Genomic DNA, 20,658 nt, shown 5'->3' on the forward strand with positions numbered 1-20,658 from the left:
CCCATGGACATAAATTAACACTTTAAAAAAAAATTAATCACAAGAAGCTGTTTTTCCATCCTTTTTCTATCTCCAAAAAATAGGGAGTATTCTGAAAAACTAGGTCCATGTTTAACAGACGGGTACACTTTTTTTTTAAACAAAAATTACTGTATTCTGACTTAAGAGTACATGTACCATAGCACTGTTTTCTCATTTTGGAAGACGATTTAATTTAGGGGTGTCAAATATATGGCGCACAGGTGTGATCTGGCCCTTTAGAACAGTTTCATCCAGCTCTTGAGCTTCCCGCTTTATTCAGCTTGTTACAAAAAATCATCATGTCTTTACTCAAGAAGAGAAAGACAGACCCCGAAAGCTGCACATTTCAAGAAAAAAAATGTTTTTTATTTCTTTATGGATATGAATGGAAAGCCACATGCTTAGATTTGTACAATATTGTCACTGTTGGTCATTTGTTCATCTGGTCACAGAGACATCGATACTTTTTGTACAGTACCAAAATTCTTTGAGAAAAGACACTAAAGTACAGAGGCTCTGGTATTTATTTCAATTTTTGTTAATTAATTTTGTTGTCTTCTTGTTTTAGTGTTTAAATCTATGTATGCTAAACTGCCTCCGTGATAGATATTATCGTATAGAAACTAGGAATAAATAATATAGAATTTTTAAAGGAATGGCTTTACTTACATGTGACATCAAATAATACTATATATTTTAAAACTTTACTTTTATACTTATTTTTATTTTATGGTAGCCGTGTAATGCCAGGCAGAGTATTGCTAAAGAGCTTCACTTGGCTGAATACATCTTTCAGATTTATAGAATTGGAACTAGAAGAAACTTGCTGTACAACTTTACTTCACTCACAAGACAATTTTAAAATACAAATGATTGGCAGAAGTACAGGAGACTATCAGGTAAATGTTCAAAAAGTAAACAGAACCCAATTTTTCAATGGCAGAGTTTAATTTTGCATACAATCACTGCATTTGGGCATATAAATCTGCACTGTCACATGCAAATATGGCAGTTTAGCATTCAACCACCTGATCTATATTACCAAATACCTTCCACATCCTAATGACTTACCTACCAAACAAACAATAAAGGTGCTAATTGTTCTTATCAGCCTCTTATAACTATTTGAACCACTGGAACCATCTATTCGCTGGCTCTCTTTTTTTCTCTTTCCCCCTCCTTTATTCTCTTTTTTTTCTCCACCTTCCCCCCTCCCTTATTTATTCTTAGATCTGGACTTCTAATACTCCAGTCATCTGAAGAAGTGGGTTGCGTCCACGAAAGCTCATGATACCCTCTACATATTTTGTTAGTCTTTAAGGTTTTAGTAGACTATTTATTGTTTTTAAAGTTTTTCGTATTACAGACTAACTCGGCTACCCCTCTGAAGCTTTTATTACTAAATATGTTTGCAGTTTTAGAAGCCACGTGCAGGCTGGCTGAAATTTGTCCTAATGAGTAGGGTTTATATCTTCATCACTATCCATGTGTTAAGGGCAGAAGCAAATCTGCCCTAAATCCAGAAGTAAATTTTAACTCTTTATTCTCTGAATTTCAGTGGTGCCAGATGTTAGATTTCCAGAATGGAAAACTACCAAATTACAATATGGGACACTGTCTCTATTTATGCGTTCTCTTCTGTCTGGGAAGGAACCTGTTTCTCCCTGTTTGGCCACACACTTTTAAAGCATAATACCATATATGGATACTTACTGATATTAAAATACAGATTTCATAATTACATTATTTACCAGTGTCATCAGCTTTCAGAAAAACTTTAATCTATGCATTTTATTAAACAGTATTGTATATAAAGTTGGCAGATTCGATTGCTTATCACTTGAGGGTCAGCCCCCTGTCTTTACAGACCAGGAAATCTTTGCAATGCATTCTTTGGAAAGTAAAACCCAGACCAAATTTCTCTTGCCTGAGGTTACAGATATGCTAAGCTGTCTCATTCCCAACCTGTTGGATTGATACCTCTCTTTACCTAATATATATCAATGGACCTTGATTGTCTTTTCCTGATGATCAGGCTGGACAGAGAATAAAATACATTTGGCTAAGGTAGACAGTACTTATGCATTGCTTGCCAAACACATTTTAAGAATATATTCTTTTTGTACAGACCCTGCACTTACATCATGCAAGAATATCAACAATCCTTCCATTTGCCATTACTTAATTGATCAGTATTATTCTTGTACGTGGGGCCAGAAACAATGAAAATTCAGTTTACACTTTGTTCTATATTGTGCTATGACGAGCAAAGCAAAGAGTTAACTGTTTGTTTTGTGGTCTTATTAGGACTTTCCTAATGTGGAAAAATTGAGAATGGCCAATAAATTACCTGAAAGAACAATGCTAAATAAACTTATAGAAAGACAAACTATCTTCAAAGTGATGTACACAAGGCCAAGGGAGGAAGGAATATTTCAGACACGTAAGTAACAACTAATTATTTCAGTATATCAGTTTATTATGTAGTATTATAATAATTCCTTAAATATTAAGTGAGAAAGCTATGAATTAAGACTTTACAATCTGAAGTTAGTTTTCTAAGCATTTCCCTGCTCAGGTAAATCAAGAATTATGGGCCAGATGCTTAGCTGGTAGAAATCACCAAACCTGGCCTGTTATTTGTAGTTTTTTCCATACAAAATATAGGATACACCTTTGCCTCACAGGTAAGTCTGTCCAACATATGAGACTTGGATATTCAACCAAACAGTAATGGAGGGGATTGGAGGAAAGACAAGAGACTAATCCTTCATCAAATTTTACCATCTAAGCTTCCTGCTGATTTTTCAGAATTTGTCTGACATTTTCTATATTCAAGCAGACCAAACAAAAGGCAGCAGCATAAAAACTACAGGCAGTCCCCGGGTTAGGTACAAGATATGGACTGTAGGTTTGTTCTTAAGTTGAATTTGTATGTCAAGTAGGAACTGGTACATATTGTACCCCAGGTGTCTCTGATTCAGCTGCTGCTGAAACTGACCAGCGGCTGACTACAGGAAGCCCGAGGCAGAGCTGCTTTGCCCCAGGGCTTCCTGGAATCAGCCGCTGATCAGTTTCAGCAGCAGCTGACTTGGGGACACCTGAGGTAGAGCAGCTGGGGTGCTGCCAGGTTGGTCCCCGCAGCGCCCCAGCTGCTCTGTCCCAGGCGTCCAGATTCAGCCGCTGTTGAAACTGACCAACTGTGGCTGAATCGGACACGCCTGGGGCAGAGCAGCTTGAGTGCTGCTGAGTTGGTCTGGTAGCGCCGACACTTGGAGCGGCGGGACCAACCTGGCAGCACCCCAGCTGCCCTACCCCAGGCGTCCTGATTCAGCTGCTGCTGAAACTGACCAGCGGTGAGAAAAGCCTGGTCTGCTGGGGGGGGGGGGGGGGCGCACTAGCTGCGTCCCCCTTCCCCCGCAGACCAGGCTTTTCTCGCTGTGGAGGACGGGGGCGGCGGGACCGCGGCGCGCCTGGGCAGTCCCGCCGCCCGCGTCCTCCACGGCGAGAAAAGCCGCTCCGTGTCTCCCTGGTCTGCTGGGGGGGGCAGCTAGTGCGCCCCCCACCTCCCAGCAGGCCAGGCGGAGGACGCAGGCGGCGGGACCGCGGCGCGTCTGGGCGGTCCCGCCGCCCACGTCCTCCGCGGCGAGAAAAGCCCCGTCGGATCCACGTAACTCGGGGACTGCCTGTATTACAATTACCAAACAAAAAATGTAAGCATATCAGAAACCTCATTATAGTTAAATAGATGATCTTGCAGTCTAACTCATCTCTTCTTCAATTCACCAAGCACCTTTAATTCTCAGTGAAGTCAATGAAAGTTAAAGGTGGAACAAGTCATATGATCAACCTCTAAGGATAAACAAAGCATTTAAAGCTGAATACTACTAATTTCTAGTAACAGTGTATTTTAGGTAAAGCATTTTAACTAATACACATCACTGATTTGAATATGATCTTTTTGTCATAAATGCTGTTCCTTGTTTTCATTAGATTATTGCATTCAAATCTAATATTCAAGTGCCTTACTGTATTTAACAATTTTGTTCATTAACTGGATATTAATTTATTGCAAAACTAGAAGACTTACCTGGCAATGCCCGGGTCATTCAGGGCAGGAGACTGGCAGTACGGGGCGGGAAGAGGGGAGAGGTTCAGGAGTCAGGTCAGTGCCATGGAGATGTGAGGGGCTCAGGGTTGGAGGTCAGAGATGGGGGGGATGCAGGAGAAGATGCTAGAGGCTCTCTCCCTCCCAGGGTGGGGAGGGCCAACAGGGGCTGTCTCCTGGGCAGGGATCCCCCTTACTCAGTCAGGTGCCAGGCAAAACAGCAAGCCCTGTCCCCAGCTCACTACTCCCTTGGTGGTACGGCTGCCCGCAGTGGTCACTCTGCAGTAGCTCTCTCCTGTACTAATTGCCCCCAACTCTGAGTATAGCATCCCTCCGAACACTCTCTCCCTTTCCATGTTATGGAAAACAGTCCCTTTCCCGCACTTCCCATTTTCCTGACACAACCAAACCCCGACCTTGCTTTAAGTTAGGAGAAGAGGAAACAGAATACCAAACTTGCTGGTCCTAGCTCTTACCATTTAGGAAGAGTTCTTGAACAAACAGGCTCAGAGACAGACACACACCTCAAAAATATATAGCTAGATGATACCTAAGAAGCCATGCACAATAAACCATTATTATTTGTTTAGCACTAATGTGTTTGGCACTACGCAAATACCATCTCAATGGGTTCAACAGATTAGAGAACACATTTTAAAACAGGTATGTGTGCATTTTTTGTGCATGCCATGAAAGAGTTATGGGCACTCATAAGAGCTTCACACACCAATTCAAACATGCACATAAATATGTACTCAATTCACTGAAAATCTGAGTTTAATTACTTTATTAAAACATAATACAAATATGTATTTATGAGTCACTTCATTCCAACAACTAAGGTTACCCAGAGGAAAACAGGAATGGGTTGGCTTTCCAAGTGCAAAAATATGCTTCAACATTTACCAATTATTTTTAATAAATATTTTCAGTTCATATGGTATATGAGTCCAAAATCTTCAAAGTTACAGAAATATAGCACTACTAAAATAAATAAAAAATCTACTAGAAATGTTGCTAAAACATGAGACTTTTCTATCTCCGAACTTTCAGCACTTATACCACTCACAATATTATTAACTTATACCAGAAAATAACATGCAGTCCTGACAGTCTGAACAGATACTTGAAATAACTGTCCTTCATGAAGAGTAAAATGTATTATACTTATAAAAGATTGTTCATGCCATATTATGTGAATTCCCGATCTAAGTGTGTGAAGAGAACCATCTTATTCTTTGTCTCCAGGGAAAGGTCGATAAAATTAAAGCAGCAAAATCTGCTATGGATATTGAAAATACTAATATTAAACAAAAATAAAATTGGGCTACCAGTTCCTAGACATAACACCATGATACTAATACTTGAAGGTAGGCTCTCAAGAATTTATTTCACCCAATACCCATGCACTCATTAAAAAAACAATATATAACAGATCTAATGTGATCTGATTAACTGGAATTACTTATACGTTATATTCACCCTTTAATCAGAAAGATAAAAACTTAATTGCCTTAATAATATTTAAATTGTCAGATTTTTTTTCTTTTTTATCTTAGCAAACTGCAAAAGAAAAAAAGCCACCTTATTCATTGTCAATTACAGAAGATTTATATGAGGCTGCAGCCACACCACTCAGAGTGGTGATATTATCTCTAAGGAGGTAAAGAGGTCATGCCTACTCAATATTTAAATAGAACTCAGCCAAAGAACACGCCAAACGTCGAAAGAAAAATAAAGTAATGTTCAGTTGTATGTAATTTTTGTCTAAGCAGGTTTGAAAGCACAGCTTGGACAAGATATGGTCTCCAAAGATCCCAAGACAAACGTTCACAGAAATAAGATTGTTATCTTACATATCTTAGCCATAAATTAGTTTGTAAGGATCCCTGTGGTAAATACTTGCTTTATTAGAGAGAAAGTAGTCTATTTAAAAATAATAGCACCTCGCTGAAAAAAAAAACATCATCAAGAAGATGCTGGACTTAAAAATGAATAAAATGTTGCCCACTGCTAGCACTCTCCTATAGGTTAATTTTAGAGACAGGTCACTAAACAGCAAGTTTAATGGCAAGCGAAGCTTTTCAGGACACTAGACAGGAGAAACAGAAAGTGTTTCACTCTAAATGGAAGGATTAATTTAGGCACCCTCAATTGGAAAAAACAGATGAAATGTCCCACACAGGAGAAATTTACCAGAAAGTTGCTATGCACATATTCTTTTCTATAGGTTTTTCTTACAAACAATCTTCACAGGCAGCTGGTGAGCAAACCCCTTTTTAATTACAGTATTTTATTCATTAATTAGTCCCAGAACATTTAACAACATAAGCCTGCATTGTGCACTGGGATTAAAGATGCTTCTCCCTTTACGTTCTAACTTAACATCCTCTATTGCCACTAGAAATAACAAGCTTGATCTATTTAATACCCAAATCCATGGAATCTTTCCATGTTAGAAGTAATCCTCAAATCTACAAGTGAACATTTCAGGGCTATATTTGCATTAGGAAATTAAGATGGAAGCTTCCTAATCGAAACAGAAAATACAAAAATTTCAAAGAACTTCAAAGTAGTCTAGATTTACTCACAGATATGTAAGCTTTGGCCCACTTCCAATTTCCTTCACCTTATATCTTCCAGCTGTATTAGTTAACTTGTTTTTAGAAACATGGAGATTAATAACTAATTGTGTTAAAAGCAAAGTATATTAAATGTGTAGCAAAGTTTTCCCCCATTATACAAGTATAGTTATTAGAATTTGAAATGTTGAAAAAATAAATGCTTGCATATGTTCTTAACAGGTTTACATTGATTGTTTGAGAGCTAATCTTTTACATCAAGCTTTTTGTACTCAACTTGTACACATAATTAACAAGAAAATGCACAGAAATAGCTTTATTAAAACTCTGTTAGCATAAAATTAGTTCAGCTCTGTGGAAGAATGTGCTTCATGAGAAGAGGAACTCAAACTAAGTGCTTTTTAAAACCCCAGGTATGATCAGAATAGAAAGAAAGAAGACATAATGGAAAAATTCTTATCCAGATTCCTACCTAACTCCTGGGTGGTTTGGAATGGGAAATCTACCTATTAGTGATTTATGTGCTTTAATTTTGTCTAAGGGGCATGTCCATTACAGAAAAAAAGTTAAAAAAAAATCTTCCTCCTTCACACTCCGTCTAGAATCTGTTTGTTCCTGCTGTGTAACCATGCTCCCTAACTCCAGACATCACTGATAAAAGTAATTTTTCCCCTTCTTCATATAACATTTCTTGTTTGTATATTTAGTCTTTCTTCTCATAAAGTGTATATATGTTACAAATTAATCCCTTATTATTCCCCTGTTTGGATACTTCTGTCTCAATTGTTCACACAGTGTTGTATAGCATATACTGACAAAAGATGAGGGGCATTTTATATTTTGTTTTGACCTCATTTTTGTAAAACATGAACATTTTAGCCCAAACACCTGATTTATTCACCTAATTTTGCCCAGGTGCCCCTCCCAACCATTTGCCCAAAATCCACTAGCATTCTTTGGGTTAATCTGAGCTATCTACAACCGTAATAATGCTTATAGAAATACATAAGCTTGTTCATAACCTTATCCTAGAATTCCTGAATCAGATTTCAAAATGAATAGTTGCAAATACTGAAATGTCTATACTTTTTTGGTATCAAGGGGATTACATTCAGTTCTACATCAGTGCATTCTGTTCTATTTGCTATAGCTTATCTTGATTTTGCTGCAAGCAATTCTTTTCCGAGGACATATGTGCAAGTTTAATTTTACATTAGAGACCATAAAACCATCTTATTTAAAGGATCTATAAAGGCCTGAAGCCTTAATTCTGAGTTTTTAATTTTCCCATTTAAATTGAGACAATACAAAACAAATTATGGAACCTGTATCACTATAATATGTCTACTAGGGATGTTAAATATCGATTAACAGAATAGTGATTAACCTCATGAATTATTATCGGTTAGTCAACTATTCTATAGTCCCCAGGCAGTGCCGGTCTGGGAAGGAGGTGCCTAAGCTCCCAGACCCGGCACGAGCCGGAACTGAGCCGGGCTACCTGCTGGCTCCTAATACACTTTAAATGAAGAGCCATTGCGGGGTAGGTCCAGGACCCAGTGCAAGCCAGGACTGAGATGGGCTGCTGGCTAGCCTGCTAAAAATGTACTGGCAAGCGATGGGGGGAAAATGTGTGTAGTCTATAGCATTAACCGATAAGCTTTTGCTTATCGGTTAATCAACTCTACTGTTACATCCCTAATGTCTACTGCTCAAAACAGAAAGAATAAACTAGGCAGTAAATCCATTTTGATTAATGAGATTTTAATCAATCAAGAAATAGTACATTTATTCTGAGTTTCCATAACTCCCCTGATTTGTGTCAACAATGACATTTATAATTACTTTCATTCAACTGGCCCCTAACTGAATGGCAATTGCTTACCTCTGTTAATTTCAATTTATGTTTTTTAAAGAAATATGTTCTCCTGATTTGTAATTTAATCTCATAATCAAACTTCCCATAATCTGAAACCCCAAAGAATTTCCAAAAAGGTTGCTTTCCAACTGAATGGCCTGTAATTATGTTCTTGGCCTAGATACAAACATTACACAGTGAGCAAACAGAGCTAATTTTTGGCTGGTTTTTTCCCACTTCTATTACTTTAATTAGTTGATTATATCTAATTTTCTGGGCAAATGCTTCTATTTCCATAGCAAATAATGACAATCATGGGCAGCCTTGTCTGGTTCCCCTAAACATGTCAAGTCGTTCAGAAATACAACCACTCTTTCCTGAGGTTCTCCAGAGATCTCGGTCCATTTTAGGAAATTTGTATTGCATCCACATCCAAACTGATCAGCCCATATTACCTCAAACACATCCTATAATAACAACAATTTAGTTTTTTTCTCCGCATTCTAAATAAATCACTCTGTGTTCTTTTCATATTGTCTGTTAATTGCCTGTCCTTGATCATTTGTTCCTGTGTATGCAGTTAGGAAACATAGTTAATATTTTATCTAGCACCTTGGCAAACAGAGAAATGTGATTTTAAACTGACAGCACCCCATTAAGCAATCACAGAGAACTTCAAAGAACAATAATTCTCTAGATGATTCAATTCTGGCAACACTAATAATAGAACAAGGCAAATTATTATAAGTTTGGGTTTTTTTTCTTAAGAATCAAGCCACAAAATTTAAAGTATTATGAAACATTAGTAACAAGGAGTTCTGTAGCGCTTAAAGACTAACACATTTATTTGGGCATTATCTTTTGTGGTGTGGAACCCACTTTGTCAGATCTGTATCTGACAAAGTGGGTTCCAACCCATGATAGCGTATGCCCAAAGTCTTTAAGGTACCACAGATCTCCTTGTTTTTGCTGAAACTGACTAACACATATACTCCTCTGCAACTTGAAACATTAATTAGATGCACCTAGGGTAGGAAAGACTTTAATTTTTATTTAATTTTCAAATACAGCAAGTCCTCTGCAGTGAGATGCCTTTTTATGCCTCAGTAATAGGGCACTTGTGCCTCTTTAAATAATAATTTACATTTATATAGAGTCTTTCATTTAAAATCATTGTAAACAGCTTTGGAAACTGATTATGGATAGGACATTGTGGGCAGGACAGTGCTTATGAACTGTAAACAAAAGTTCATAAACTTTAAATGCGACTGATACCTATGTGCAGGGCTGTCCCTAGAAAAGTGGGAGCCTATGGCAAATCAGCCTCTAAAGGCCCCTTTAACTTTTTTTATATAGATGAAATCTGGTTACAGTGAACATCAAGGGCATTTCCAGGCTACAAGTTAAATATTAATAGCACCCAGATGTATAATCATGATGTAGTTATATTTTAGTTCTTAAGTATAATTATAATGAAGTTCATATAATTTTTAAAAAGTTACTAGGGGGCAGCACTGTCCCAGGACTGAGTAATATATGGACCCTCTAGCGAGAGGCAAGTGCCCGGGATGAGGCTGAAAGATCCCGGACTGTGGAATGCTGCCACCCAGCTGCACTCACCCCTTCACCCTCCCCCGGCACCACCTCTTGCCTCTTATCCTACCACCACTGCAGGCCCCTGTCTCTGGGACAACCAGCCATGGGGCCCATCTGGGGACAATCACTGCCACTCCAACGCTGCAGGACAAATCCAAGAACTAACGCGAGGAGCCCCCCACGGGGGGGTCCCAATGAACAGACATGCACACTCTCACAGGTGTGTGTGAAGTATTGCATTTGACACTGAGATGTCGAAGCACAGAGTCCAAAGCAGTTGCCTCCATTTGCCCTATCTAAGAGTCAGCTCTGGCCCACATGCAAAGTGCTGTCTTTGGTGAGAACTAAAATACAACTGACCTGTAGCAAACGACAGGCCCCATCACAGCAGGTGAATCTACTGTATTTAGCTTTCCTGCTTTTGCAGGTTGCTTCTCTGTGTTGTGTAGAGAACCAGGAGATATGTCCCTTGAAAAACCAAGTATATTAAAAATCATCTCTCTAATAAGGGGAATCATATTCCTTTCCTGTTTTGAGTTTGAAACCCCCAATCTCACCCAAAAAACAAACCTGAACATTCACCAAAAAAGGAAAACAAAATGTTAGATTTCAATGTTTAGATTTAAAAGACTATTCTGGTGTCATTGCATGGCTAAAAATGAAAATAACATAATCATTGTATGCAGTCACTAACCCATATGCTGCAATGTGAGAACAATACTTATGAAGTTACTTGACAACATGGTTAAAGAATTTGAAGTATGTTTGCATAATTATTTCTAGGGTGTATGACATTTTCAAAAAATGTGTACATTGCTAGAATTCCAAATTAGAATAAAAATTATTTTAGTATTTGTCATAATTTAATTCATATTAGTGTTCATATATAATATATACCGTCATACTCCAGGGGGCCTCTTTGTCTGGATATAATGATCCATGGCCCAACATGTGAACCACTTGCATTTTCCTATGTAAATAGCCCTAGTCAGGGGCGGCCCGTGAGTCTAGGCAAGCTAGGCAGCTGCCTAGGGCGCCGCTGGACCGGGCGCCCAATGATGATGTCACCACGGGGCACCGGGGCACCCTGTGATGACGTCATGGCCGTGCAGACAGGGGCACCGATTGCGCCGCCCAACCTAGGGCCCCAGCTGCTGCACAGAAAGAACAGCTGAACACTAGCAAAATCAGCAGAGCCTGTGGATGAAAGTTCTGGCAAATACAACAGTGCTCCTTTATATGGGTTCCCCAAGGCACTGCAAACAACTCTCATGCGGGGCACTTACAGTCACAGACCTGTTACATGATGAGCAGGGCTTGAAACCTGGAGATCATAGAGCTGGAAGAGACCTCAGAAGGTCATCAAGTCCAGCCCCCTACCCAAGGCAGGACCAATCCCAACTGAATCAACCCAGCCAGGACTTTGTCAAGCCAGAAGCAGTTCCTGCTGAGACACTATCTAACTAAACGTGTGAAGGGTACTTAATTACTATCTAATAATGCTTAGAAGTATTTACCAAGGTGCACAAGTTTAAACAGATAAGGAAAAATGCTAACCACTAGCAAAGCAAAGGACGGGGCACTCCAACTGATTAGCACTGGTGAGGTAAACTGAGAGAACACAGGGCTGGTGGCAATGCCCGATAACCTGCAGCATGAACATCGCAGTCCATGGCGCACCATAGCCAGCCCTACAGGTACTCTTAAGACAAAGGCTGAAATGGTCAACCAAGTGGGCGTATGCACACCTACAACTGACAAACAAGCACTCAAAGAATGACTGATCTTTGACAATGCACAGAAGCTTTGTAACTTACACCATGATTCTCAAACTACAGTTTATGGCCATCAGTTATCTAAAAGCCTTTCCTGATAATCTGCCTGATTAGGTAACCCATGCAGAAGAGGCACTGTGATATGGAGAGGATTGGTGATCCATGAGAGGATGCTCCACTCCAACAGTGGTCCACAGAATGAAATGTTTGCAGAACCATTGCTCCAGATGACCATGCACTGGAAATCATGTGATCAGAACAGGCGCCAACTCTCTTAATTCTTAAATATACTTTTCAATATTTTATATACAAATCCTTTACCAAGATCATATTCTTTCAATAAAGAGACAAAATTAAAATATTCTGCAATTGGAGGCTGATGTTACCAAGCAAATCTTAAATAAGAACCAACACTTTAGAAACAGGGCTATACAGTGGTTGTTATCAAGGCAAGCAGAAAGTTAAATGTCAACCATTACCATGGATATAGGTCATTGGTTTCTATTGTTAATTAATGCCATCCAGCAGCTACTCACATTAGGAGGTAACGTTTATTAATCACAATTTCAATTTTTAAAACAGTTCTGTAACCCTTGCCACTTTGCAGCCCCACAAACTGAAGTTCTTCTATCTAGCTTACTCTAGAAAACAAATGAATAAATAATGTTTACCTTTGTGATAAGAATTCTGTATTTGTCCAGCATAGCCTGGTTGTCATGGCATCCTGCTAGCAACTGCCAAACCTCCGCCCTTAGTGCCTCTGGAACTCCACTCTTCACCAGTGTAGATAGTCCTTTTGGTCGCATAGTAAGGTTATTGTGCCTGAGAAAACAAATAAGTGTTTACCTCTTCTATACGAGGAGACAAAAAATATCCAGTATGAGAAATACATGGAAAGTATTCTGAATATGGGTGTTATTCCGAAAAGCAGTCACCACTCATTCAAACCATAAACATTTATTTCATAGCTCATATTTGCAAGTACTTCTCAAGTTACTAGCAAAACTGCCACAAGAATGTCCAGAGCCCTGTGTAGATGCAAAAATTTATAGACGCATCTGTAGCCATAAAAATGAGCTGCAGATATGTGCACTGGCATCTGTGGATGCAGACACTCCTGGATATAAAGTGGATATCTGCAAATCTGCAGGGTTCTAGATACATAATTTGTACCTGCATCCATCTCTGCAAATATGAGTTGCGAATACCCACATCCGTGGCTATGGATACCGGTGGATATTAAGAGGATATCTACAGATTTGCAGGACTCTAAGAATTCCTACCAGGAATGGTAACAAAATTTATTCAATACCCACAAACAAAATGTGCTCAGTGCCCAAAAGCTCTATGAGTAGAGAGATTTAGTCAAAACTAAGAAAGTGAAGAAGTGAAGAGGGAGCAAATCTAGACACTGATAAATGAAATGCATTGCAGGCAAGTTGAACAATCTGCAGTGAATAGAACAATTTGACTATTTATACACATAAATATGAGCTCATAAATATGAGCTCAAAATTAACTATTTAGGAAAAAGATGTAGTCATCATGGAAGTTCAATTAAAACATCTGCTCAACATACCACCGCAGTAAAAAAGACAAATAAAATACACTAGGTTTTATAAAAAGTGGCATTGTGAATATTTTAATACCTTTATTATGGAGGCACTAGTTATAGCACCATAGTTAAGGCTGAGTTGTGTTTTGCATATAAAACAGAGATTTAATCTCTTTGTTATATATGAAGAGTACACTGTGTTTCCACCAAATTACAGCACTTCCTCTCAATACTGAATTAATTTTCTAAGAATTTAGAAGTAAATCCATTAATAATGGAGTTGAAATTAATTTAAAGTGGATATTTAAAAAAAAATTAGCACTTCTCTATTAGACTTCTTGTCCACTGCTTTTCCACCGACTGCCACTCCCAGTCTTGAAAATGGAAAAGGTTCACACAGGGGTGGGACATACCTTTTTTTTTTTTTTTTTTTTTTTAACTAACACATCATTAACCTATGGAACTTACTTCAAATATTGAGGGAAAGGACTTATGAGAATTTTAAAAGGATTGCATGAATGATAACATCACTAGTACCACTTGCAATTACATTAACTTGATTGGTTTGATTGACTATGACATATCAATAATATTTCACAGAAAAATCCCACCCAACCAGTCATATAATGTTAGGATGCCCCATTGGTTTTATCTAGCATGGCAATTTCCAAAAATACAGCAGGAGATCATTCTCTGAATTGATTCTTTGCCTTGTATACATTAGGCAGCGTGTCTACACTGTGCTCTTCTTTCAGCCTTGTGTGGTATACACACACACAACGCCCCTCCCATCCACAGATAGGTATATGTGGAGGTTCTGACAGTAATACACAGTTTAGGTGAGTAAAGAAACCCCTGAAGGATATAGGCACATACTTGAGTATATAACCTACATGGCTCACTTCTCACCAAAAAGTCCTGCGGCACCTTCTAAACTAACAGATTTATTGGAGCATAAGCTTTCATGGGCAGAGACTCACTTCATCAGATGCAGCACAAAAGTTTATGCTCCAAATAAATCTGTTAGTCTACAAGGTGCCACAGGACTTCTTGTTGTTTATGCAGATTCAAACTGTATGTCTACACTACAAAGCTAATTCGAACTAACAGCCGTTAGTTCGAATTAACTTTCATAGCATCTATACATACAAACTGCTAGTTCGAACTCAATTCGAACTAGCGGAGCCCTTAATTCGAACTAGGTAAATCTCATTCTACGAGGACTAACGCCTAGTTTGAATTAAGTAGTTCGAATTAAGGGCTATGTAGCCACTTAATTCGAACTAGTGGGAGGCTAGCCCTTCCCAGCTTGCCCTGGTGGCCACTCTGGGCCAAACCAGGGAAACTTTTCTGCCCCCTCCCGGCCCCGGAGCCCTTAAAGGGGCACGGTTTGGCTACAGTGCTTGTGCCAGTTGCAAGCCTACCAGAACCCAGCCAGCAGACCCTGCACTTGGCACAGGATAAGCCAGCCACCCGCTGCCACCCAGCCCTCTGCCTCTTCCCAGGACCAGGCTGGTGACTCCCAGGAGCCTACCCAGGGCCGCAAGAGGGGGGCACCCACCTGGTCTAGTGCAGAGATAGTGGATCTCATCAAGGTTTGGGGGGAGACCTCCAACATCCACAACCTCCGCACTAGGCACAGAAATGTGGCCGTCTAGGGCAGGATAGCTGCCAGCCTGGCCACCAAAGGCCACATGCGAACCCAGGAGCAGGTTTGCATGAAAATCAAGTTGGTCCAGTGAGACCCCAAACCCTGAGCCCTGAGCTTAGAACATAAGAACGGCCGCACTGGGTCAGACCAAAGGTCCATCTAGCCCAGTAGTCTGTCTGCCGACAGCAGCCAACACCAGGTACCCCGGAGGGGATGGACCGAAGACAATGACCAAGTGAATTGTCTCGTGCCATCCATCTCCAGCCTTCCACAAACAGAGGCCAGGGACACCATTCCTACCCCCTGGCTAATAGCGCTTCATGGACCCAACCTCCATGAATTTATCTAACTTCTCTTTAAACTCTGTTATAGTTCTAGCCTTCACAGCCTCCTCTGGCAAGGAGTTCCACAGGTTGACTATGTGCTGTGTGAAGAAGAACTTTCGCTTTTTAGTTTTAAACCTGCTGTCCATTCATTTCATTTGGTGTCCTCTAGTCCTTCTATTATGGGAACTAATGAAGAACTTTTCTTTATTCACCCTCTCCACACCACTCATGACTTTATATACCTCTATCATATCCCCCCTCAGTCTCCTCTTTTCTAAGCTGAAAAGTCCCAGTCTCTTTAGCCTCTCTTCATATGGGACCTGTTCCAAACCCCTAATCATTGTAGTTGCCCTTTTCTGAACCCTTTCCAAGGCCAAAATATCTTTTTTGAGGTGAGGAGACCACATCTGTACACAGTACGGAAGATATGCCGTACCATAGTTTTATACTTCCCCTCCTCCTTCTTCCCCGGCTTCCCCCTTCCAGCTCCCTCCTCTCAGGTGTCCACCTCCCCTCTCCCACCCTCTCTCTTTCCCTCTCGCACCTCCTTTTCCCAGTCTCCCCAGAGGTTAATCCCCCCCTCCAGTTTTGTTAAATAAAGAGAGTTTCTATTTTTGAACACACGTGTCCTTTATTTTTTACATCAGGAAGGGGGGCTAGGGAAGGGTAAGTGGAAGGAGGTGAGGAAGGAATGGGGCACAAGCCCCTGATGGGGAAGACTGGGGTGGCTCTGCAGGCTCCTCAGGGTAGAAGCTCTCCTGCAGGGCCTCCTGGATCCTGACAGCCTCCCAATTGGCACCCCCGGATGGCAGCCGGGCTGATGGCTGAGTGCTGTGATGTGCCGAATGTGGGCGCTCAGGGCACTCCAAGACAGGACTGCTTTGCTGTCCCTCATTGAGCTAGACAAGCAAGCGGTGAACCCTGAGAACTGTCTGTCCGGGGTGGGGGTCGGGTTCCTTTAAGCACAGCCCTCGGCTAGCCTCAGGCAGCAGCTCCACACGCTAAGTCCTAACCTGATGTCCTGCTGGCACTGGTTCTGGCCAGCCTTAGCTTCGGTTCAGGGTCCACTCAATGTGGACATGCCAGTTCAAATTAGGAAAATGCTAATTCTAATTAGTTTTTAGGTCTATATACACTAATTCGAATTAGCTTAGTTCTGTAGTGCTGTAGTGTAGACATACCCTAACAAGGCTACCCCTCTGATACTTCTCACCAAAACTGTTCCTTCCTGTCTACAGTGCTGTTCTTAGCAATGTAGTGTCCTGCTGCTGGAGTCCTTCCTTCTAAATGGGGAAGCTCTTGTCAGCTGCCCACTCCTGCTGGAGCTCTTCCCCCACAACAGGGCAAGATTTCAGCAGCAACTGAAAGCAGCAACAGTAGAGACAGGTTTTGGCAGCTCCTCACTTCAGGAGGCCTTCTCTTTCCACAGTGGAAGACTACCACCATGCCAATTTAGACAAAATGCTAGCAGGCTGCTGGAGTGTTAAAGGGCTGTGCTGTGCCAACAAACTTTTTACCAATGTTTAAAATAATAATCATGGTTTTCAGGAATTAATGAAAAGGAAGACAGACTTCTATCTCAAACTTATCTACTTTGCGATATTCTCCAAAGAAGCCTTTATTTCTTGTAAACAGTTGGAAAACAAACAACTTTTCTGTTTTGTTGAAAATTAAAAATCTCACTTCAGGACAGGTCATTCAATCTCCACCACTCCAGTCGGGCAAACAAAAGACATAACTGTCCCCTTCCTGTTTTGTATCATGTTTTATGGTGGGTCACATGTGACTAATGTATTTCTCATAGGAGAAGAAGCTATTATCCAACAGTAATATTTTAAAGGTTAGATATTTTAAGCATCTTCAAAGTAAGGAAATTTCTATTCAGGAGCAAATAAGTGGGTGTGAACTGAATCTCAAATGCAAGTAACACATACAGTGAGCATGAACTAGTTAGTGTCATATCTATACCCATAAGAAAGTAGCTCAAGATGTGTTTGGTAATTATTTATATATTGCCATTGCTATGCACAAACAATAAAATCCCTGCCCCACAGACTTTCTAGTCTAATTTAAACTGATAAAGATAAACAAGAACCCACTAGGCATGTGGTAGGAAGGGAACAAGAGAAAAAAAAAGAACTGAATACTATTGTCATAAAACCAAACAAATAACTGTCTGTCCCCCGAATATACAAAGTTTAAACAGTTTGAAATTGGTCGCTGAAGCTCATCAATTCTGAAGCAATAATTCCCTCATCTCTGGTCTATAATAGAGAGTTATTTCAAAATAATCCCCCTTATTTTGAAATAATAAGTGGAGCATCCACACTACCAAGCCTGTTATTTCAAAATTTGCAGGACTTGGGAAATTTGCAGGCCTGAAATCTGGGGTTGGTTATTTCAAAATCTGTACTTCTGCTTTCCTTGGGGAATAAACTTATTTTGAAATAGTTATGTGGGGAGCTATTTCAAATTTAGTTATTTCAAAATAATTTCCTAGTGCAGACATGCGCTCAGATACATGCTTTACTTTCTAGTGTGCTTTCCACACCTGCACATTTAATTAGTTTTTTCTTTTTTGGGATACTTTACAGAAACCACAGATGACAATTTTTCTTTGTAAGTGAACATAAAGGCCTACTTAATTCTGACCTTTTCACATGTAGCTAAATCTAAGAAAGAGGTAAGATGGTACGTTTTGATATGCACATGGACATGCACATCAGTAAGCAATTCTTCATTGCCATCAGGAAGAGCACACAGATAATAATCTACAGTAATAGCCAACAGAGCTGAATACTCTATGTACTACCAACATCATATATTTCCAAGCATGTTCATTCTAGAGCACTGCATGCACAGGATCATAATGGATTTGTTACATAAATACTTAAGTACATTCTTTACTGCACAGATCGCACTTCATTTTTATAATACTAAATAGTTTAGTTTGTGTTATAAAATTACCATGCAGTCAAGCAAAACTCTGTTCCTTTGCAATAAGCAACTCTTCAGGAATCTGAGTCTGTCTGGGAAATAGTTTAAATTATTTATATTCCTTGCTGTCCGTTTTACTGTAGAAAATACATACATATGCTTTTTATTTTCTCTGTTTCCAGATGACCCTCTGCCATCTGTTTGGCTGTGGAAACAGCTTTTTGTTATTTGAAAAAAGGGGGGGGGGAGCAAAGCTTTTCTTCATTATATGGACAGTTTGGCATTTAGAAAGGACCTGGTCTTACGGCTGCTAGTGGAGTCACGTCTTTAATTTCTTACCAAGTGCATTATTATCTTGGCTACACTTCAGCAGCTATTATTTAATAGGTCAAAATACAAATACATGATATTATCAGAGATGTCAAGACCATATGATTACAGCCACGGAGGAAATAACAAAAGAGCAATCAAAATTACAGTTGCTATAAATACTTTTGGTTAAAGAGTTCTATGCATGGCCATTATATTTGTAAACATCAGAAGTTATTATCTGCATCTTTTTGAGCATTCAGCTGGTTGTGACAGAAGTTCACATAAAAAAAATAAACCTCATTCTAAGATGTGTTACATACTGTGACTTATTAAATAAATAAGAAGACATTATTCCCCTATCTTCACTGGTGTTTGTTATATCTTATTTTAAGGTTAGATTTTTTTCCTACTTATCTTTTGGAGGGGGGAATCTCTTACAGACTACATCTATGCAATTTTTCTGTCATGTCAGTCCACTAGTGTACAGTAACATAAAATGAAAGGTAGCAATTAACAGCAAAGTTTTTATCTTCTACACAATAAGTGCACCAAATCTCAAAATGGAAATGTTAATTTCTTACAGACGCATGTATCTTCTTTCAGCATATGTTGTAGTGGTTGGCATATTTTAGGAGCTTATTTTATTTGAACTATTTTTAATTTTCAAACTGTTACATTTCTGATCAACTGTTTTAATGCTATACTTTTCAAAAAATCCTGGAAAGACACCGTTATTCCTCAAAAGTTCAAATACTGAACAGGCCAAATCCATCAGTGGGATTCTACTAAAGCTGAATTTGGCCAATGGTATGTTAGCCTTAATCCATTTCTTCCTACCCCTCATTAACTGAAGCCTTCATCAAGTCAATCTGGGGCTCCACGCACACTTCCAAACTCCCTCCCCGTGTCTGAGGTGGTGGTAGCAGAGAAGACCATCCACACAAGTATCGTGTAGGGCAGTGGACAGTCTACCCTCAGAGTGCTAGGTACTTTACCGAAAAATAAAATACCTACAGCACCCTAAAGATCTTACACTTTAATAGCAGACTTGATTCAGCAGCTGAAAGCAGCAAGAACGGATACAATATAAGGAATAAAGAGTCAAAATAAGGTAATGAAGATAATCTGGTCTGGTGCACACATCTCTTGCTGGTTCCTTAATACACACACTTTGTTTTTCTTCCCATTTAGCCAAAAGTCCCAAAACTAACAGTCCATCCATATTGGCACTCTCCATGTAGCTACGTGATTCCATTTTTATTTGCACATGCATGGGCAGTATGTACTCTACTTATTTGCAAAACTGTTTATATTACAGTCTTCAATTTGCAGATGCTCATAATGTTCTACTTCTACGTTATGGGCTAAGATTTTCAATGCCTGGTCTTTATCTCAACAGGATTTTATTTTAATTTGGGGAAAATTCTTCAGGTCATTTTTGAATTGTTAAAATGTGAAATGAAGATTTTTATCAGTGCTTGGAAAAAAGCTGCAATCTGTTTTAGAGAATTTCTAAGATATGTCACCAAATTTTACCTTTTCATTATGCCTTTCATGAATCCCAGATTGCCTTTTTTTTTTTTTTTTTTAAAAGGCAGAGGTTAATATGCATTTCTTTACCTAGGAGGACGAAGTGCCTCTAATATATAAAACCACCATTTTAACGTTCTAGCCTTGTGTGAATACATATTTGAAAGTTAACTTGGCATTGAGAATTTTGCAAAAAATATATTTGATCAAATTTAGTTTTCAGTAAGCAAGGCAATTTGAAGTCTATTATATGATTTATCAATAGAAAACAAAAAACTCTGCTTGGCATCTGAAAAACAACAGATCAGCATCCTCTTAGGATACTATCATGTATAGGATCAACAGAAAGAATCAATACCAATGCAACCGTAATTCACAACATGTAACGTCATAAGGAGAAAAGATTT

The 20,658-nt window shown here is 39.4% G+C and overlaps 1 protein-coding gene across 6 annotated transcripts in view; it reads right to left on the minus strand.

Moving 5' to 3' along the window:
* The window catches only part of RABGAP1L (RAB GTPase activating protein 1 like), a 414,231-nt gene that overhangs the window by 299,436 nt on the left and 94,137 nt on the right, over window positions 1–20,658 (minus strand). For all 6 annotated transcript variants that reach the window (XM_075936918.1, XM_075936919.1, XM_075936921.1 and 3 more), the window contains one exon: window positions 12,612–12,762. In XM_075936918.1, the coding sequence (XP_075793033.1) occupies window positions 12,612–12,762 (151 nt within the window). The remainder of the gene's footprint in view (window positions 1–12,611; window positions 12,763–20,658) is intronic.

The sequence above is a fragment of the Pelodiscus sinensis genome, chromosome 9, assembly GCF_049634645.1.
Source record: "Pelodiscus sinensis isolate JC-2024 chromosome 9, ASM4963464v1, whole genome shotgun sequence".
Classification (NCBI taxonomy): Eukaryota; Metazoa; Chordata; order Testudines; family Trionychidae; genus Pelodiscus; species Pelodiscus sinensis.